This window comes from Taeniopygia guttata, chromosome 2 (genome assembly GCF_048771995.1).
Source record: "Taeniopygia guttata chromosome 2, bTaeGut7.mat, whole genome shotgun sequence".
Lineage (NCBI taxonomy): Eukaryota > Metazoa > Chordata > Aves > Passeriformes > Estrildidae > Taeniopygia > Taeniopygia guttata.
In genome coordinates this window covers 6,479,840-6,502,076 of record NC_133026.1, presented here as the reverse complement: position 1 = coordinate 6,502,076, position 22,237 = coordinate 6,479,840, and the positions used below count along the sequence as shown (strand labels likewise).

General features: G+C 41.1%; 1 protein-coding gene across 5 annotated transcripts in view; it reads left to right on the top strand.

Moving 5' to 3' along the window:
* The window catches only part of PRKAG2 (protein kinase AMP-activated non-catalytic subunit gamma 2), a 212,164-nt gene that overhangs the window by 138,309 nt on the left and 51,618 nt on the right, over positions 1 to 22,237 (top strand). For all 5 annotated transcript variants that reach the window (XM_030264232.4, XM_012571382.5, XM_041714343.2 and 2 more), the window contains one exon: positions 5,663 to 5,877. In XM_030264232.4, the coding sequence (XP_030120092.4) occupies positions 5,663 to 5,877 (215 nt within the window). The remainder of the gene's footprint in view (positions 1 to 5,662; positions 5,878 to 22,237) is intronic.

The following is a 22,237-nucleotide window of genomic DNA, read 5'->3' as shown; positions in this document are numbered from 1 at the left end:
TTTGTGAGGAAAAGGTGTTACCTTGCAGATTCCACAGGTACAAGTGTGGTTTTGGCACATAAATAGACCACAAGTGGAGTAAAGAGGATACCAGTGGGGTTTTGTCTTTGGTTTTACAAAGTGACATAGCATCTAAAGCAAAAGTTGGAGCTTTTAGTCAGGTATTTCTATGGCTGAGACCACTTAAAAAGTGGTTTCCTTTACTGTGTTCAAACTACTATAAATAAATCAGATTTTTAGTTGGTTTTTTTTTAAGTTACAAAATTATACATTTTCCTGTGAAATTTTTAGACAGCATATGATATGTTAATTACTTAAGAGGCATATATTTTTTTCTCTTCTCTGATTCATTAAAGCATCAGAACTGTGTTTTTGGAAACAAGTAAGCTTCCCATTGAGTGCTGTACCCACTACATGGAAAGCTATGGAGCTGTTTTAGTAAGATAGAAACAAGAATAGGTTCAAGAATAGGACCTGTAATTCTTATATGGGGGGAAGCACCTGAGCTGGTGTGTAAGTGACAATGTTAGATAGAACAGGAAATTTCCTGAGCAGCATCCATGCTATTTTTTGGTAGAATAACTCTTCAGATTTACTCTTCAGACTTCATTTATTATTTTTGAAACTAACGGGTGTTTTACAACATTTAGTGCCAATGTCATGAGTACTCTTTGGATGGAAACAGGCAGTAGCCATTTACCTGCTGATAGGTTCAGAATTTTACTGCCATTAAGTGGCATTAAACCTGATTTCACATAATTTGCATTGATTTGCTTATGTGTCAGAATTAACACAGTATTGTGTCTGAAGAGTGAATCAGCCTAATGAACCAGCAGCTCGAGTCAGATTCACTTGTGCTGCAGGGTACTTAAAATTCAGCAGCCACAGCCTGCCTCCTTCTCTGTTGCACTGCCAGCTGAGAATGCAAATGAAAGGACAGTGTTGTCCTGGGAAAGAGTCAAGACAAAAAGTGTCACATGGAGACACTGCAAATGGAAATTCCTTTTGGTTTTTTGTTTTTTTGTGGGTTTTTTTTGGTTGGTTTTTTTGGGTTTTTTTTTGTTTTTGTTTTTTGTTGGTTTTTTGGGGTTTTTTGTTTGTTTTTTTGTTTGGTTTTTTTTTTTTTGTTTGGTTTTGGAGTTTTTTAGTATTGTTTTGTTTTTTTATTTCATTTTTTTTGCTAAGAAGTTTCACTTTAAATGGTAAATGAATATTTCCCTATATATAGACTTGGAAAGCTGTTCTAGCCACATAGCTTTGTTTGTCTGGTCAGGTACAGGATGAGAGAATACTGAAGTGTGATTCATAATGAAGAATGCAAGGAGTAATTTCATTTTCATGGCCAGTAACTCTCTCTGGTTTCAGCAACTTAAGTATACAAATGTAAAAGTCTGGGGGCAGGCTGCTGGCTCCAACCTTAGGGCCCTCAATGGGGAGTGTGACTCTATTGCTGTCCCCCTGAAGCCAGACCTCTTTAAAGGAGTGTTAGCACATCCCTGAAATCCCTTCCAGCATCCCAGGGGGGCAGCAGCTGGTTTTCTTTCTGGAAAAGGGTTAATGAAAAGGGGGGCTTTGGCAGGAATCACTGGGCTGTGAGCATCCTGCCTCCCAGAAACCACCAGATGCATCCTGCCAGGTCAGGCATGAAATGTAGGTGACAGAACTCATTGTGGGTGTCACCCTGGGAATGTAGGAAATGCAGGAGGGCATCCACCCTTCTTCCCTTGGGAGTACATGGATGACAAGGCAGCACTTCATCCCTTCCTGTTGTGTAGCAGTGGAGGGCTGGTTTGGATCAGAATGATCAAGTACCTGGGGGAAAAACTAAATGCTGTGCAAAATGAGGATTTTATTTAAGAGAAATTGTTGGAAATACCTAGAGAAACAAGTGAAAGGAGCAACATTATTTTGTATGTGCCCAGCTCGATACCAGCCAGCGTTGTGTGTGACTTGAGCCAAAGGTGTGGGCACTGCCATTCCAGCAGCACTTCCTTGGGGCTTTTGCATCCAAGCCATGATGTGTGTCTTGATCCCAGCTGAAGTTGCTCAAATAGGGCACAGAACTGAATGCTGGGTCATCCCTGTGTGCTGTCCCTGTCACAGGGGGAAGGCAGCTGGAGACAGCCCCACTCTTCTCAAAGTCTGCTATCTAGTTCTGTTGGGATCTCACATACACATACCATGTGCAGTTGTAATATGAAAGTTGTTTTGAACCACATATTCCTGTGAATCTCATGAATATTCTTATTCATATGCATAATCAGTCATGCAAATGTTAGTACTTACAATTCATCTGTTTAGAGACCACAAAGTTATCCTCTTTATTTGCTTTTGTTTTGTCCCGAGAAAGGTAATGTGAGAATGAATCAGAACACAACAAAACTCTCAGGTTGTTTCAGAACTGGACAGGGTTAATCAATAGGAAATATAGAATCATTGAATCATCAAATGTTTTGGGTTGGAAGAGACCTTAAAGAGCACCCAGTTCCAATCCCAGAGGACAAGTCCTTTTGTTAGCCAGCGAAACAGCAACCAGTCTGCTAGACCCTTTTCTCTCTATTTATTTCTGAAATTCTTTTCTGCTGTAAAAAAGGGACAGCTATTTAATTTCATAATATAAAACCACCACATTTGGTTCATATTGTTTCCAGAACTAGTAGGGTTTGTAGCCAATGTCAAAGTTTGTTTCCTCCCCCAAATCCTACATAGATACCAAATTGTTTCAGCTTCATTATAGAAGAATCCCAAATTGTTGTCTGGTTTTCCCTGCTTAATTGTTTTAAGTACATTCTCCGAAATAAACTGGGTTTAGCCATGTGATAGAGTTGTATCTTGTCTCTTCACTGGATTCCTTCTGCTGTAGTAGAGCAGGGCACATACTGCATGTACAGATAACAATATATTTACACCCATGCTGCTGTTTAGTTGTCATTCCAATAGAACCAAAGTCAATAAAAAGTTCTGTTACTCCTGAACTGATTTTGCTCTAGAGATATATTACAGATTTTTATTCTTTGATGTGGAAGGCTTTTATAAAGGATTTCATAGGGTTTAGGGTGTTAGGCTGTATCACAGCAGCCAAAAGTATTTTGTTGTAATATTCGTAAAAAAGTAGCATTTCCTATGTGATTATGATTCAATCTCAGTGTTGTACAAATGTCAATAACATAGATACCCTAATAATGCTGTGAGGTAGGCTTATAAAAGATTGAAAAGCTTAATTACAATAATTTTATCAAGTGCCCTGCAAAATAATTTTATTTTTTCCTCCAACTCTATGCAGAAACTGAGTCACAGACAAATTGAATCTCAGATGTATTAGGGTGTGCCTCACAGTGAGTACTTCATGTTTGAAGTGCCTAGTTGAAACAAACAGTTCTAAGGCTCAGTGTGCTGGAGTCACAGATGCTCCTCATCCATAAAAGCTCATGCCAAGTACCCAAGGCTGGCATCCAAAAGGAGATTCACCACCAGTGAAGGTTCTTATAAGATGGAAACCAAGCTGTCTGTCCAGCCTGAGCTGTTACAGGTGATGAGGTGGCATCCACATGTCCCTGTGTCCTACAGATGTCCTCTGCTCTTGGCAGGCCAGCCTTGCTGGGCTGCTGAGTGTGTGGTTTCTGTATGTCTGGTAAAAGCTCTTCTGGCAGAGCCTCTCGGAACTGGAAATTGTTCCTGTGGACTTGCTGAATACATTAGCACACAATAAACACATCCCAGCAGCAAGACTTTAAGATCTAATGGTGTTTTTCTCCCTTTTAGTGGTTTTCCATTTGCATCGATTACAGCTATCTCAACTCCCACTCTGAGCACTCAGGGAACATTTGTTCAATAACAAACCAGAGGAGCATTTTCCCCAGAACTGCTTATTTAAATTTGTCTGTAGGAAAATCTGAACAGGCAAGTTAGGTGTCCTTTCAGTCCTTAAGGAAGTGGACCACACTCTCCAGTCCCCTGAAATGAGCAGGGGTCAAGGACATTCAGAATGCCAGGGTGGTTACTCCTGCCTCACTCTTTGGCATGTCACATCTGCCAACATCTGTACCTGCTTCCAACTCCAGTCTCCTCTGGGCCTGAGGTATTGCTGCTTGACTGGCAGAGCTGCAGGGCTCCTTAAAAAGCAAATTAAATGGAAGTCCAGCTGCAAGTTTGGAAAAGGATCAAAGATAGACACTGATTAGGGGGTCCTTTTTGATCCCAGCAAAGCTAAAATTTATCAGAGAGAATTAAGATTTTCTTTGAAAGAAATAAATACAGTACTCTGTACCACTAAACCCTTTATTAATAAAACATATCAGAGCCTAATTATTTTGCAGGTTTCATGTTGAGTGACTCCATTATTATAGAGTTAAGTTTCTTATTATGTAAAAGCCATCAATAAAAGTTGTTTTCAAAGAAGAATAATAGGTAAAGAACAGTTACCCATATTACATATTAATTTCTTTAAACACAGAATATGCCAACTCTTCCACAGATCCAAGTAATAATCCCTCCCTGAGTTGTTGGATGTCCAATCTTCCAAGTCTAGGAATTTAGGGAAAAACCTCTGGTGCAATAATCTCTGGTGGAGCCCTGAAAGCTCACACCAAGGAGCCAGACTTACCATGAAAATGCAACATCGTGTTCCCAGATACTCCTTTGAGTGGCCTGGGCTTTTATTCTCATTAATCTGCCCTCTTTTGATGGGCTTGAGTCCCCTTTGGACTAAGTGATCATCTACACAAATCTGTGGAAGCACAAGAAATGAGCCAAACTCAGAGGTCTTAGAGCCCACTTAAAAATACACATCCCAGTTCAGCCTCATGGTTTTTATGCATGTAAGTCTGTCCTGGTTTGTGCTGGCACCAGAGAACCACCCTTGGTTTCCTGATGTACATGTAACCAGAAACATAGATGCTGGAACCTGAATTTTCTGAGTAGTGGTGGATGTCTGCTGGTTCTTAAATGAGTAATAAACACAGTTTAAATCTGTTTGTTCATAATTCAGAGCTGAACTAGGAACGTAACCAAAAATACAGCTGGGGTACATACACGTGTCAAATAAAAACAGGGTGCTCACAAGAGCAATTATCTGCTACTGACACTGATTTTTGGCAAAAGATATGATCAATCTCTCTCCTCAAAGGCAGCTGAAAACAATTTTAGTTTGTACAAAGGCTGTACAAGAGCTTTACAGAAAGCAAACCGAGGCTCAGGAGAAATATGCTCTGTTTCTTTTTGTCTCTGCTCCTAATTGTATTTTTACTGCTGGCTGAGATACTGTTAAAATAATGAAAAAGAAGAAAAAGCAACCAAGGTTTTGAGCCATGTGCCATGAGATAAAGGTAATCCTGAGACCCACAGGAGTATTAAAATGACAAAAATAAAGTAACACCCATGCTGAGTGTCATTTTAGAAGTAAGCAATCAGACAGGAGGTTAATACAAGATAAACCTCCAGCAGTCCCATCCTGCCACTGTGCCTCCCTGTAGTGGATCAGACAGTTCAACCAGCTTTAAAGAGTTTTAATGGCAAGGCACAGATTCCCTTTCATAAACGAAGAGGTGAGATCCCTACTTTTAGCTTGGGGAAATGTGATGAAAAACTACAGGATTTCTGTAAAGCTGAGAACTCCATCTGCTTTTCACCTGAAGTGATCTCTGGTTATTTTTGTTGTTCACAGCCTCTGGCCTCTCCTCTTCTCCATCCACCCCAACACAAGTGACCAAGCAGCCCACGTTTCCTCTTGAATCCTATAAGCATGAGCCTGAGAGACCAGAAACAAGAATTCACTGTTCCTCACCTCCGGACACGGGGCAGAGATTTTCTCTGCCTCCATCACAAAGTGCAGCCAAGCCTCCCATCATGACACCAGCTCCCTGTGCTACCTCAAAACCTGTAAGTAAAGCTTGTGTCCAGTTTGCCACTGGGAAATGTGCAGGGCTGTGTGTGGAGTGTGTCTTGTGTTACAGCTGATGAGCTGCAGCGTGGGTGTCCATGCTGTGGGACAGAATGAGAACAAAACCTTTTCCTTCACTTTTCTTCAGGGTTTAACTGATAGGCCACTGGGAATCCACAGATGGTGGCTCCCTTTTGATTTATCCAAATGATAACTAATCTTTGCACTGCCTTCAAAGTGAGTTTTGCAATGGCTTCAGATCCCAGGATACACTGCTGAGACACCACCCTAGAGGTGGATAAAATTTATTTAGGATTTTCTTTTATCTCCCTTAAGAAGAGCTGATGAGACAGTTAGCAGCCAAAGAGAGCATATAAAAAAGAAGTTCACAGTAGTCTGAGCTGCAGGGGTTCAGAGTTCCTGCTGCCTCTGGAGTCTGAGATGACTGGGACAGCTGGTGACTAATAGCAGACGTTGCTATCACACCTCCTGCCCCAGCTCAGAGAGTAGAAAAAGAAGGGCAGCACTGCCAGGGCAGCCTCCCACACAGCAAAGGTGTCTTCATAAGAGTGCTTTCTTCTGTTCCTGGTAATTCATGAACTCAGCAGTTCCTGGGAGCACACGAATATCCTCTGATACTCTCCAGTACTGCACAGCTCTGTGTCTCCTCTCCTCTCCCTTGGCCAGCCTGAGCCTCAGAAGCATCACTCTCCTTTTCTTTCTCCTCTGCCTTTTCGCCCCCTTCTCCTTTTGTGTTAATTCCTTCACATTTCCTGTATCTTTCCATTCCTCTGACTCATGGAACCAGCAGACTGTGATCTGTCACCAGAGTAAACTACCCTGCATCCACTATGTCTTGCCCAGCTTTTCTTCCTTTTTTTTCTCCTAAAATCTTCAACATTTTTTGTATCTAGAAATCTAGAACTGTAAAGGGCATACAGGTTCATGAGGTCAGTTGCTCTGTTGAACAGCTACGAGTTCTGTTTCATTGCAGTTCTCAGGAATTATTTAAATCAGGAAGTTTCCTCCCACTCACCCATGGGAAAGCTGTTCCAGGATCTGAGCACAGTAACACAGCAATCCCAAAGCCTTTTTGTTTTGTGTGAGGTACCTCCAGTAGCAGCAGCTGTTGTGATGCTGAAAGCATTTGGGTCCTGGATCAGAGTTCATCTGCTACTTTCAAGTCTTGAAAACACATCCCATAAAACACCTGCCCTATTTTGGGGGCCCCTTCTCTAAAGGCTAGGAAATCTCTGATTTTCATCATAATTTTTCCATTGACAGGTTATAAATATTTGCTTTTATAAATAATGGCCTTTTTCATTCATTGTTTGCTACATCCTGTTGTACCAATAGCCAACCTTTGTTTTTTTAGATCAAGCAAGCCAAACTCTCCCTACAAATTACAGACTTTCTGTTCTTCTGCTATGCAAAAGTAAATAATTAAAGTATGAAATTAAATAAGTCCTACATTTATAGTTAGGGAACTCCAGCAGTAACTTTTCTGCAGCCAGCTCACTGCCTTTCCATGTCAGTATATTCTTGCAATGCAGACATTATTAAACCCAAAAGCTTGTAGGATGCAAAAATATTTTGCATAGGTTTTAGTCAATCAGTTCTATTATTTGCATATGAATGTGTTCATCTGTGTTATGCAGCTACAGAAGTCTTTTGTACCTGTTAGAAGTGAGGAAACAGCATAATCTTAGCACATTCCACTGGCTGAAAGACTGAAAAGTTTGTTTTGTTTTTGATTACTTGCTGATTCAGACAACATGAAGTTGAGTAGAAGATGCCAGAATAAAGAAACAGAATTCTCAGCAGGTTTTTATGAACAGTTTTATACAACAGTGGTTGTATATATGTACAAGAGAGAGTCTGGGGAGTAACTCAGAATGCTGGACTCAGTTCTCTCCTGTTCAGAAGATGCAGAAATATGTGGGATGTGCAGCACCTGATTGTCTGGTACCCTCTGTACCCATTAATGTCTGAGAGCAGTGAGTGTGCAGGGCTGCCAGTGAATCTTTAGGGTTTTGGTTTACTTGGCAATAAATGTCAGCAGCCACAGAGCAGTGAGGAACAAAGCTCTGGATGTTTAATTTTCAACAGAGCCTGAAAAGAGAGATTAGATTTGTCATTCTCTTCTAGAAGGAGAAACTGTTAGAGAGAAAGGCTGAGTTCCTGCAGAAGGATATGAATCTGAAGCTGATGAGTGTTCTCTCAGAACTGTCATGTATTTTGATTCCTACAAATTATTGACCCAACATTCCTTTGCAAATACAACAGGACTATACAAACATTCTTGACTTGAGTATTGTATTTCAAACATTTCATTTATTCTGAGTTCTGTGTTAATAAATACATCATTTCACAATTATGTACCATAAACAAATCTGTAAGAGGCAAACTCTGTTTCTTCTTTACTTACATCACTATTTGCTGGCAGAACAATTTCAGTTATTTTAAAAACACACTATAAATTTCATGATAAATGGTTTCATAGTGGCCATCCTGTTAGGTAATCTGCTCAATGATATGGACTCTTCTATGTTGATATCTGAAATGAGAAGTAGACTCTTATCTACAGGGTTCTGTCAACTTAAATCTCATTTTATTATTACATTGCTTAACTGCTAATGATAATGTGTGAGACACCCAGAACTATTGTAAATGAATCATGATTGCTGTATATATTGCAGTAGGAAAGAGGAACCCTTGGACCCAGACCTGGAAATATTATTAAAACTAAAAACAAACAAACAAACAAAAAAAAAAAAAAAACCACAAAAAAAAAACCACAAAAAAAAAAACCCAAAAAACCAAAAAAAACCAACCAACCAAAAAAAACCCCAAACAAAACCAGAAGAACAGATAACTCTAGGAAGATATATAATGTCAGGACTTAGAATTAATCTTAGCCTGTTTTTATAATTAATGGCATTTGAAGCTGGTTCTGAAATTGTTTTTTACTTGTCTGAGACTCGGGTGAAGAATGGTTAAATCTGCTCAGTCAGAGACATGGAGAGAAGAATAAAAATACTTATTTCCCAGCAGATGTAGCCAAAACTTTTCATGTTTTAGTAGCACTTCCAACAGTGGGTATTTTCATGTAATTTTTAAGCCTTCAATTCTGAGGAGGGGGAATAAATAGTGGAAGAGGGAGATCCTCCTTCAGCAAGTATCATCTCAACACAGTACACAAAGCTAAGCAATTAACCTCATGCTAAATGGGTGTCTGTGGTAATCAGCAAGGTCTGGATTTATCCCACCTAACTTTAGAAACCTTTCTGAGCTGCTTAAGCCGGGAGTGCAGTAGCTCCAGGAGTCTCTGTGTCCCCCAGAGAGGTGTTTCAGGGGATGGATCAGATCCCAGGGGGCTGAGGAGCCCCTGGGGCTGACAGGGAAGGGAGGGATCAACTCCTGGTGCTGCATTTCTGACCCAGGCACCATCAGATGCCCAAAGCTGCAGCTGCTGCAGCTCTGCCAGGCTCTCCCCTGCATGTGCAGGGTTCCTAGTGGCTGAGTTTGAAGGTTATAGTCAGAGATTCAGCTGATAAGAGATCAAAGCTGTGCCTAAAGATTACTGCGTGCTGCATTGAACGGCAAAGGAGCAATTTGGTTTCTCACAATGCAGTTCACTATTCTGTACTTTGGCCTTGTGTTGTTTGGGTGGTGTAACCTTCAGGCAGTAAGTGGTAAATGATAACTCTTCTCTAGTGTGACATTACAAACCATGAAAGAAATGCAGAGAGGTTGCAAATTCAGTACTGAACCTGTTTGCCCTGTTTCCACCTTGTCTGTATTTTGAAGTGGAATGTGGTACTTTGGGCATTGTGTGGTTGTATCCTTTTCTTTCATCCTTTCTTCTTCCCCTGACACATAAGACACTGTGGAAATAGCAAACACAAGCATTTCTGTGCTACCTCATCTCCTGGTTTCCCCTTTCCCAGCATGAGAGGAGCTCAGGCCAGAAGGTGCTGGCTCCAGACTGGAGAGGTCTCTTTTGGTGGAAAACAAGGCTGAGGCTTCTTCTGCTCACAAGAAGTGACAAAGGCAGAACATGCCTACAAATGGTCCTTTCACATGATTGTGCAGTGAGCCACTGTCCTCCAAAGAACTTCCAAGCCAAGTAATTTCCCAGAACGTTCTTAACAAGAGGAAAAGTCAGCCAGAAGGTAGTCAGGGACTTAACTCTTGGCTTGTGTGAGTGAATCCTGTTAAAACTGCAGACAGAGCACAAAGAAGGGAGGCTGCTCTGTATTCATTTTACACAGTCCAGCATATGGGAGAGGAGAGATGTAATGTACAGCTGGGACTCTCTTCCAACCCTGGATAAAAGGGAGAAGCCAGATTGTTCCTGCAGCTACTCACTTGTTAAACAGTAGCACTTCCCTGCAAAGCTATTCATGCTGTTTCTTAGCCAAAATGTAGTAAACTCCAAAACAGGGCTGTTAACTTGTTCAGTGGGAGAGAGAGGCTGTTACATCACACCCTGGGCTGGCAAGGAGCCTGGGAACCAGGATGTGTGCAGCAGGTCCTTTGGTTTGGCTCTCCCCAAAAAGCCATACCACCTATCAAAGCTCCATAATCTGCTGGGTGAGTAAAGAGATTGAGATCTGATGAGAACAGAAAAGTGTTCTTTGATTCTGAGGTGGTCAAAAAAACCAAAAAAAGTACAGGCTGGGGAAAAAAGGAATCCAGATTTCCAATGTCCCAGAGCTCCCTATTTTAGTATTTGTGTGGTTTAAGGCAGTGTATGAGAGTGCCAAGACGTTACTGTGATTCACATCACAGTAAACTGATCACCAAAATTAGAGCCCCAAAGGCTGTCATTTACCAGGGACAAAGCTCTGGCAGTGCTGGTGTGTCCAGGCTCCTTTTAAATGCCTTAATAACAGCACTCCTGGGAGTTCCCTAAGAGATCCCAGGAGCTGTAACAAGCAATCCTTTTTCCCTATGGGAGCTGTTGCTATCCATGTGAAAATGTGTTTAAATATAAAATCTTTCTCCAATAGTGGGCACATTACTAATTAGTTGCAAACCTACTAAAGTAATCACTCTGTGATGAACCCTACAACAATTATGAAAATACTGCTGGGAAAATGTTTGGAGCCACCTGATTTGATTTTAGTCTCCTTTGACTGAAGCCGGAGCATGATGGTGCCTCCACTGAATCAAACAGAAGTTCACAGGAGAATTATTTAATGTAGTTGGAAAGTCCATAGTGAGATTTAGTGGGACATACAGAATAAATGAACCTGAACTTTACAAAAACAGAAAGCTTCAGCTATATCCCACTACTTTTTAATCAAAGCTCCCATTTTATTAATATTCTGTTTCCTCACTATTTCTCCCTATTAGTCGTATCTTTTGTATCCCATTTGGTGTTTTTCTCCCATTTTAGTATTTAAAATATGCAAAAAGCATCTTGCTATCCCTTTTATATTGGTTAATTTGTCAAGTTGCTTGTTTTTTTTTAAGCTATTTACTGGTTTTAAAAGAAAAAAATGTTCAACCACAACCTCCTGAAACACTGGTGTTCTCATATATTTGTGTTCTGGTTGCAGTGTCCAGATTTGTGTGATCAATCTTAAAAAATGCAGAAAAATTTTATTGCATAAAGATTATTTTCTTCTGCCCTAAGGAAATGTGTGTCCGTGTCGACTTATGGCTTTTTCTGCAGCCACAGAAATAATTTAATCAACTATCTCTGGGTTCACTCAGTGGAGAATTTATTTTAATGACATGAAGTCCTACAATTCCTGTTCCTCCTAGTCCTAGATCAAAAGGAGGAAGGCGAGGTGGAAAGGATGAATAGCCAGAATGCTGAGTCCAATCAATTCCCAGCTGCTTTGACAGCTCTCATAAGGCTATAAGTAGATAAGGCAATTAAAACTAGAGCATCTCTGGGGCTTTTTTAGGATACTCATTGGTACCAAAATCATGACCCCAGCACCCTGAAGACAGAGTTAGTAGCTTAAACCTAAATTACTTTTATCACTCTAAATCCTGCACTATGCATGGTGTAAAAAGGTTAAACCTAAGAATCTGGCCTCGTGTGTCTGTATAAATAGATATCTTTTGGTTAAGTACCATGATGTAAGAGGGTGCTGGAGGGACAGCCTCATTTTACCCATTGAGCTGATTTCTCATGGCATAGTTTATTTTGAATTTTAGACTTGTTAATTTAATAAGCATCCTGTTATTCTGCTTGGAATATCAGAACTTCTGGTAAGGGTAACCTCCATCAGTGATTAGAAACTGGATGCCTACTCTGTGATTTATTATAAAGTTGCAGTTTCATGCAGGGTCAATGAGTTTCTTACCAGCTGTATCTGGACAATTTTAGAACACTAAAATTATTCACCATCAGGGCTGTTTATTCACAATGCAGTAGGGATTATAGAGCAAAGCTTTCCCAGAAGAATGGAGGAGAGATAAAGAGCTTTGAACCTTTTTGGTTACACCTTTCCTGCTTCTGGATTGGACTAGAGGGAAAGTGACATAAGGAAAAAATTCTTATGGAAGGGACCTCTTAGAATTCCTAGCCATCTTCATCTCTCTTAACCTAGTTTTGTCTATATTTTAATTTTAGATATATTATCTTTAATGGCCACCAGAGCTTTAAAGAATGTAAAACCAGGAGGAAATTTTCTGTGTAAGCAGTCATATTCCTTTCTCACTTCCTCATAACATTCCCCAGTCCCTTTCTCTGACTGGATGAAATAAAGGTGAGGTGGAAGACATAAAAGGGGACATCCCAAAAAGGGCTCCCTCCTGTTTGGCTTCTTTCTCCCAGCTTTCACATTTTCTAGTGTCACTACCTGCTTGTGCAAGAGGAGAGCAATACAGCTCTTTGAAAATGCAAATGGTTGTTGTGGTTTGGGTTTTTTTTTTTTTCTTTTCTTTTTTTTTTTTCTTTTAAGATTACAATCAAGCAAGTTTGGCCATTTGAAAGTCAGCTGCATGGGCTGCTGAGTCAGAGGAGGACTAGATACCATCTTGGCAGCAGCCTGGAAAAATGTTTCCATTGTGCTGCTGAAATGAATGCAAAATATTTATTCTTTGAGCTTGTTCACAACAGCAGCTCAGTTCTCAGCTGGAACTGAGGGTGGGGCCATGTGGAAGACATTTATAGGATGACAATAATGATTTGTTCAGGGCCCAAGGTGTACATAATCTTATTTTATGATTAACAAAGGACAAGGCTCCAACCATATGGAACTCATAAGCTGAAGTGTAAACCAGGGAAGTAATCAACAGAGAATAAAAGAGAAAAATTAATGGAGGCAGGAGGTTAGCAAAAGAAAGGGAGGGAGCAGAATTCAGGAGGGGAGGGATTACTTTAGTCTTTTTGCATATTTAGGGTTACAGTAAAATGCCAGTGCTAAGGTTAATACCTTGGACTTTTGAAATGTTGATCTATCATACCTTTTCACTCTACGACTGCACAAATCAGGTCATCTCTGGTATGCTGAGAAACTTCTTCCTTGTACCTCTGAACAGAAAGTTACTAACTGCTATTTTGTGGTATATGAGCACATATGATTCAAGCAGAAAAATAAACATGCTTTTTGCCCTGGGGACCTTATTGTCCAAAAGTCTCATCTAGCAAAGAGGCCAGGTAAATTCTAAAACTGTAAGACAGCCTTGGCTTAAGCAGGGTTGTTCCTAAACACTATTTCCAGTTCATGCTTGCAGAGGAGATTCTAAGTGTAGCCATAGCAGAGTTAGCAATGCCAGGAGGCACTGAGGAAAGGTAACCTGAAGGTTACAGCGCTGGGTTTGGTTAGGGTTGCTATGTATTTATGTTGCTGAATTTCAGGTGCTGTTTTGTTCCAGCTGATGTCAGTGTGGTGATGGCTTTGATCCAGGAAAACACTTAAAAGTGTGGTTGGATTTAAGCATAGTGTTGGATTTAAGACTCTGTTGGAGTCAACAGTACCGGAGCACTTAAAGCTGTGTGTGTCAAGTCACTTTGCTGGATCAGGGTCTTTGTGCAATTTTTATTAAAATATTTTGAAATGACAACAGCAGGTACTCAATATGAGAAAGGGAGCAGGACAGAGGATGAAAAAAAAGAGTTGAGGAAAATATTAAAGGAGAGGGAGAGGGAGAGGGAGAGGGAGAGGGAGAGGGAGAGGGAGAGGGAGAGGGAGAGGGAGAGGGAGAAGAGAGGAGAGGGAGAGGAGAGGGAGAGGGAGAGGAGAGGGAGAGGGAGAGGGAGAGGAGAGGGAGAGGAGAGGGAGAGGAGAGGAGAGGAGAGGAGAGGAGAGGAGAGGAGAGGAGAGGAGAGGAGAGGAGAGGAGAGGAGAGGAGAGGAGAGGAGAGGAGAGGAGAGGAGAGGAGAGGAGAGGAGAGGAGAGGAGAGGAGAGGAGAGGAGAGGAGAGGAGAGGAGAGGAGAGGAGAGGAGAGGAGAGGAGAGGAGAGGAGAGGAGAGGAGAGGAGAGGAGAGGAGAGGAGAGGAGAGGAGAGGAGAGGAGAGGAGAGGAGAGGAGAGGAGAGGAGAGGAGAGGAGAGGAGAGGAGAGGAGAGGAGAGGAGAGGAGAGGAGAGGAGAGGAGAGGAGAGGAGAGGAGAGGAGAGGAGAGGAGAGGAGAGGAGAGGAGAGGAGAGGAGAGGAGAGGAGAGGAGAGGAGAGGAGAGGAGAGGAGAGGAGAGGAGAGGAGAGGAGAGGAGAGGAGAGGAGAGGAGAGGAGAGGAGAGGAGAGGAGAGGAGAGGAGAGGAGAGGAGAGGAGAGGAGAGGAGAGGAGAGGAGAGGAGAGGAGAGGAGAGGAGAGGAGAGGAGAGGAGAGGAGAGGAGAGGAGAGGAGAGGAGAGGAGAGGAGAGGAGAGGAGAGGAGAGGAGAGGAGAGGAGAGGAGAGGAGAGGAGAGGAGCTCTTGGTGACAATGGAAAATTGCTGCTGAGTGAGTGGCAGCAGCTGGAATGCTGCTCTCTGCCTGCTGTTGTTTGCCTGGCATTTCTTTGGGTGTCAGGATTGTATTTACTTGGAAACATTCATGGTGTGTGAATGGATGGAGCTCCTTGTGTAAATGGGAACAGCTACTGATGGAGACATGGCTTATGAGAGAAGACACCTGACCCCTTTCCTACCCCTTTCCCTTGAGCCTGCCAGAAAGAACTGCACAAAAGTAAATCCCAGCAGACATCCTGCACACAGGAACAGGACACTGCCAAAGCTGATCTCTTAGGAAGCACTGTGAGGAATACAGAATCACAGAAAATATGAACTAGTCATTAAGTAGTTGCTTCTGTCATCAAAGATTTTATGGGTACAGAGGTTACATTATGAAGATATAGATGCCTTTTTTTTTTTTTTTTTTAATGCCCTCGAGGATTTGGCTGTTGCTATTTCAGGGGGAAAAATGGAATTCAATGAATGTTTTAGTTGCAGAGTCATTAAGGAAAGCAAGAATTTGAAGAGGAGAAAAATAGTGCCAGTAGCTGATCAGAGAGACCTGGCTGCAGCCATCTGCCCCATCAGAGATCACTTGTGCAGCCCTAAGTCACTTGGTTTCTCAGTTTCTCATTTATAAAAAAATTGGGCTACACTGCTCTAAGTCAGAAATATTATAGTGATAAATGCATTAAAAAGTTCTACATAACTCAGATATTTTTTGAACAGGAGCTGCAACTGACTTAAGATAAGCTAACCATAGATAGAATCTGTTGTGTTTAAAGTTTGTAGCAACAGGCTTTCATGCTGCAGGCTGTACTGGGGCCAGGAAGCCCTCATGTTTTCAGAGCACATCAAGATTTACACAAAAGATCACTGTGAAGTCAGCTGCTCTTCTGAGCCCCAGGGAGGCATGTCAAGAAATAATTTCAGCTCTTCTCAGACATTTAACTACAGACTCAATCTGCATCTAAGGTTAGGTGCAGTGAAGCCAGCATTTGCCATTTCCACACTGAAAGCACCCAGTGCCCATGAATAAACCTTTGTATCTGCATCTCTGGCAGCTCTGCAGGAGCATGAGCATGGTGGCTGCCTTGCTGGAGGTGTATCCCTGGTCCTTAGTGTGGAACTAATTTCAATTTTTTTTCAATTCCACTTCCTGGAATACAGGGAAAAGCCTTACCACTATTTGCATGTCCCTTTGTGGTGTTTGTAGCCATGAAACATTGAGCTCATGTGCTTGATACGCTTCTTGCTCAGCAGAGCCCTCCTTTCAGCCCTTCCAGAGGGTGTCAAACCACAGAACCAGCACTGGGCACAGTCTGCTTTCACTGGCAGTGCACCTGGAACAAAGAAAGGATGTAGTTAAGAGGCTGTGAAAAGGGAAAACAAGCATGGCAGAAGGAAGATGCCCGCTGCGTGTTGCCGCCATTGCAGATTTCTTCTGTGCATAACAATAAAAAAAAGAAGCAGCACACAAAAACAAGGTCTGGAGTGATCAGCAGTACATCTGGAATGAATTCAGAAAGAGGGTTAGGTCCCTCAAGCTATGCACTTTTAGTGCCATCTGAAAAACAGCTTTTAGTCAAAAATTAATTTACTTGGAGATTACAGGTCAACCGTAGTCTCTGTGTTGAAGTTTATTAATATATTGGTTTGTTTGTGCATAATAGCAGCTACTGTGAGATAACAGCCCTCACAAGCCTGAGTGGGGCCCCTGGTAGCACTCCTGCCTTGAGTTTGTCACTGTGGGGTGGGCTTGAAATCTAATGCAAACACACAAGCCCCAAGTGCTACAAGGAAGTTCTCCTCAGTGTTCAAAGTCCTCCTAGAACTGCAGTGAAAAAACACATCGTTATCTTTGCCTGGCTCTTCGAGAGAGCTTCCAAGAAGAGCTCCTTCTGGAGCCCTCCTGGGATCCTCAGAGTGATGAGCAGGGCAGAAAGTGGCCACCTGTAGCAGCTGCTGATTTTCTGTTTTGTTGGAATCTGTGGGTATTGGTGATTCCGAGATTGTAGAAAGTCTCTGTCTGTCAGCCCCGCTGCCAAAGAAGAAGCCATAATTGGTCTGTGCTGGTTTCAAGGTTGTTTATTCTGTTTATCTCTAACATGTTCTGCTGCCCTGCCGCAGCTCTGTCCTGCAGGGCAGCGTGTGGGGCTCTGCCCTCAGTGGGATGTTACAAACATTAAATACCAGAAACTACCTGTGCTGGATTTACAATAACGTGCCAATATCTGTCACCTACGTTGAACAGTGTGTCCCCAGCCTAAACCAACAGAAAAATGCCAACACTGCAGTGAAACATGGAGGGCATGAAGAAGGAGAAAAAGGACAAGACACACCCAATTCCTCCATCTTGTCCCCTCTGAACCCCTAATCTAGAAACCTAAAATTTTACTTTTGCACCCGTGTCACACTTAATTATTACTCTTATCAAACACTCAAAGCTTGTAATTCATCCTGTAAGATTGAAAACTCCTCTCCATGGACAGAGATCACAGACAGTGTCTCTGGGGGCTCTGTCCAGGGGGGTTCCTGACCCCTGCCAGGGTCCCAGACCTGCCAGGGCAGCCAGAGGGAAGCCCTGGATTCCCACACTGTTTAGCTGCAGTTACCTGCACCTTGTGGCCCAGCAGCTCGTGCCACAGAGGAGGTATTTGTTCAGCCCAGGTCTGTGCCAATTTCTTGAAGTTTTATTGAGGTTGTTGGATGACTCAGCTCTGAGCTGAAGGTTGTCTGAGTTTCTCAGAAAACCACCTTTGTGACTCTGCCCTACATCTGATGCCTGGGTCGGACAGTTCTGATTTCAGCCTTTCAGAACTGCTGATGGTCGTGGAAACAACAGGCAGGGAGAGCTGGGGCTGCTCAGGATGGACAGGAGAGAGCTTTAGGGAGACTTTAGAGCACCTTCAAGTGCCTTAAGGGGCGACAAGAAAGCTGGAGAGAATCTCTTCACAATGGCATGTAGTCATTGGATAGGGGGAAATGGTCTTGAGCTGAAGGAGGGAAGGTTTAGAATAGATTTTAGGAAGAATTTTTTTACTGTAAGGATGGTGAGGCACTGGGCTTGAAGCTGTGGACTCCCCATCTCTGAAAGTGTTCAAGACCAAGTTGGTTTGAGCTCTGAGCCAACCTGGTCTAGTGGAAGGTGTCCCTGACCAGGGCAGGGGATCGGAATAAAATGATCCTTAAGGTCCCTCCCAACCCAAACCATTCTGTGATTCTAAAATTACATTTTGACAATAGACTACAATTTGGTTACTAGAAGTTTGTGATGTTTGCTCGTGCCTTAAGTGTAGTATCAACTAATTTCAGGCTTTTTTAGGGGAAACATGTTTAATTTTAAGTTTAAAAAATATCACTGAAAGTGGTATCGCTGGTGTAATAAGTGTTCACTCAGTGAAGTCACTACTCATGACTGAGCTTTGAAATATAACACTAAGATGAAGAAAGCAGAATGGTAGATAGTAAATGTGTTTATTTAAATCAGATTTGGCTCTGATTATTTTTTTTCATTTGTTATTCTTCGTGGCCTTGGTTCTGCAGATTACTCATCAGTACTCTGGCCTCAATCCAGCTAAAGTACTTAAGTAAGTGCATAACTTTAAGTAACACAAATAATCCTGTATTCAGTGCCAAATGAAGACAGACATCAATGTGGGCCTGTTTTCTTCTTTCCCATTCACTTTAAATCAGTGAATGTTTACCTGTGTTTTACCATTAGTAGTATCTTAATCGGTTCTGTTTGCTTTTTTTTTTAATGTACATTTTTCACAAAAATAATCTACTATAATCATGCTTAGTAGCTGATTGCTGCAATTCACTTAAGCATTAATTCCCTCTTGCTTTTAACTGAGCCCCTGAGTTTGATGAGAGGTTGGTCCTATTTCAAAGAACCTAAGGAGCACTCTAGCATATGTGTAAAAAAAGCTGAAGTACATCTTTTTGATCATATACAATAACAAATATTTAATACAAGAACACTTAAAAACTCTGGAAGAGATTAAAACTAAGTGGCATCCCTGTGTTTGCAGTCAGGTAGTACACTTGTAGCATCTGTATTCATAAAAAACTCAGATTAGTTCTTCACAAGTACTTGACTTCTTTAAAAGTTGTTCAAAAGGACAGAATTTAAATTGTTGGGCTGTTTGATTAATAACGTGTCACACTGATAATTTTGATTTGGACTCCACCTATACTCAACATGAGTAATTTGAGGAAGGAATGTTGGCCACAAGGGCTTGTCTAGAGAATGCCTCTGATATTCTTGACTCTAAACTCCACCTTATCTGAGTAGCAGAGTGATACAGGATCAGACACAGCTCCAGATTAGAGGTTATATAAACAAATCCTGCCTCTTTTCTACTCCTGCCTTGACTTCTCTCTAGGAGTTTAGCTTGGGATCTAGTCTATTCCTTCATATTTTACTTTCTTTGAAGTTTATTTTTCAGAAGTGCTTAACTCTTCTCTCAGTGGGACCATTTTTCTTTGCCTTAAACTGAGGAGAACCTGTGCAACACAGGTTCTTTGTTTCTGGTTTTAGATCAAAGGAAGTTCTGTAAATCTGTTTTTCAATTAAGTCAGGAACAAAACTCACTGGGATTAAACTTCAAGTTCATTTCCATACAGAAATATTTAGGAAGGGTTCACCACTAAAAATGTGAAATCTCTCTGCACGTTTGTTTCATGTATCTCCAGGGTAAGCAGATTTCAATACTCAGTATTGCAATGAGGATTTAGTAGAAGTGAAGATTGTCCATTTTATCATCTTTCCTTGCGCAGCATGCGCTCCATTTTTATGGGTTTTTGTTTGTTTGGTTGGTTTGGTTTGGGTTTTGTTTTGGTTTTTTGTTTTAATTTTTGTTATTTATTTAGGATTTGGCTAACATTTATTGTTGTTACATTTATGTTATCCATTTGACCTACTAAAGATTCCCAACTGCTTATCACTAATAATTAATTCTGTAAAGTAATTAATGTCATATCTGTAATGTGGCAGGATATCTGTAGCAGGAGGCTGGTTACTAGTTATAAAATGTAAAAGCAATATGTAGTTGTTCTGTATTTCTTGCCACAAGACTCCTGCTTAGGACCACTGGGCGAGTGATATTCTGATGATATTGGGATGAATTTAAAAAATCCTTCCAGGGCAGAGTTCTTATCCAGTGGCAAACTCTGTCTGAGCTGTTTTGAAATGAAATCAATCAGTAGAGTTTCTTCAGCCTCACTGTACATACTGGAAATACATTTAGAATAGATACTTCCTCACTTTCATACCTGCTGTGGGACAGTTGTGTCCCTAATTCATCGAGGGCCTCTCAGATTAGAGACAGAGCACCCAGATAAATCCAATAAGGACTCAATGGGAAACACTGTCAGTGCCAGGCTTTTTTGTGGGGCTTGGTTACTCTGTTCTAAACAAACTGTAAAATCTGAGCTGCCACCACCTTCATTTACACATGCTAGGCACAGACGTGATTATAGCATTTGATATTTCAAAAGCCTTTTAAGGCTAAAGCATTTTTTTCTTACATTCCTTCTGGATATGGGAAATAAAAACTCAAATCCAGTATTTTGTATGAGGCATCCCCTTCCTTACTGGTTTGTTTGGTGCTTGGAGCAGCGTTTCTTTAGAATTAATGATAGAAACTACAGTTCCTGCTCAGCTGCTCTGGTCACCCTGAGTTTTTTGAGGTTTTTGGGGTGAGACCAGAAGCGTGTCCTCAAACACCCGACAGGCTCAGGGACTGCCACCCTGTCAGCCTTGGCAGCACACAGGTGGCACTTCCAGATACAGAAGGGATCCAAGCTGGGATCCTGACCTCAGCCTCACTGATTCCAGTGCTCTCAGCTGTCCTAAACCCACTGGTATCACTTACCACACTCCAGCAAAAAACAAGTAGGAGTTTAATTTACAGTTTAACCAGCAGATGAATCCTTTTTTTTTTTTTTTTCCTGGTAACTTGTCCTTTTCCACTTCACAAACCAGACTAAATTAAAGCAAAAATAAGGAGGAAGTATTCTAAATTAATTTTACACAGATTGCAAGGGAATAAACATACCTATGATACACATTTGGGGAAAACTGTAAGTTGTTCTTTGACAGCTCATCAGGAGAAGAGTTCTTAACTACTTCAGTTGTGTAGAGCTGTAATTGTAGTAGGGAGCAGTAGCAAATGGTGGGAAAATGTAGTTTACTCTTGCATTCAAAATGGCTTTGCCTTGATTTGCATTTAGATGGGAATTCCTTCTGTTGCTCTTCAATCCATTAGGTTTTATAAGGTAAGTAGCCTTTTTTTTTTTTTTTTTTTTTTTTCTGAAGTGCTGGGAAGGGCTTTCAGTTTTACTGCTGAGCTGTGCAGGTGGCACCCCAGCATATCCATATTAAAGCCATCAGGAAAGAGAAAGGCAGCCTTGAATTTACCTGGAAATACCTATTTTTAAATAAAGCAGAGGTAACATTTTTGTTGCAATGCCTAAGTAAGTCTACTGTGCACAGACTTGTGATTTGCAGCAGGATTTCTTTTTTTAGGTTGTTCTTTCTACCCAGTCACCACAGACTAATATGTAATCTTTATAATTACCTGGACAATATTTGTTTTAGAATATTTTTATTTCAGAATTAAGTCTACTTGTTTGAAGGGAGGAGGAAAGGTTATGTACATAACTGGGTTTTGTACATAACATACATAAAGAGAATTCTCATTGAATTACCATACTAAGACTACATATATTTTTCCAAAGATTGGACAAAAATAAAAACTAAAAAAAAACCAAGTCTGGAAGGGACATTAAAAATTCATTTTCCCCCACCAACACAATCAACTATATAGAAATAGTAATGAACAAATGGGTGTTTTTAAATCCATTGCTAAAAACCTCCTGTGATGGAGATTTTAGAATTTTTTTCAGCAAAATGTGCTGGTGCTTCACTTCTGTTACACTCAGGAAGTTCTCCCAAAGTCCAACCTAAGAATCCTAAGAATTCTTTAAAGTCTAAGTAGGTAACTTCTCATCCCATAACCAGTGGACCCAGAAGGTAGTTAACCACTTTTCTTCTTGCAAAAACACATCATGTTTGGAGACTTTTGAAGTATTTTCCTTCAGTGTTCTTTTTCTGCTGTTGTGGGGTTTGGGTGTTTTTGTTTGTTTGTTTATTTGAATTTTTGGTGGGGTTTTTTCTCTCTTTTTTTTTTTTTTTTTTTTTTTGTTTAGTTTGGTTTATTTGGGGGTGGAGGTTGTTTTTTTTTGTGGGGTTTTTTTGTTGGAATTTTTTCCCATTGTAGATGAAGAAACTGGGAAGTTTTCAACTTCTTCTTTACAGGTCATGCTTTCTAAATGCATAGATCATTACTGTTCCCTTTTTTAAGACTCTTTTAGTTCATTCTTGAGTTTAATCCCTAAAACTGAATGCAATATCCCAGCTGGCATCTAACCAGGGAATGTGTAGCACAGATGCT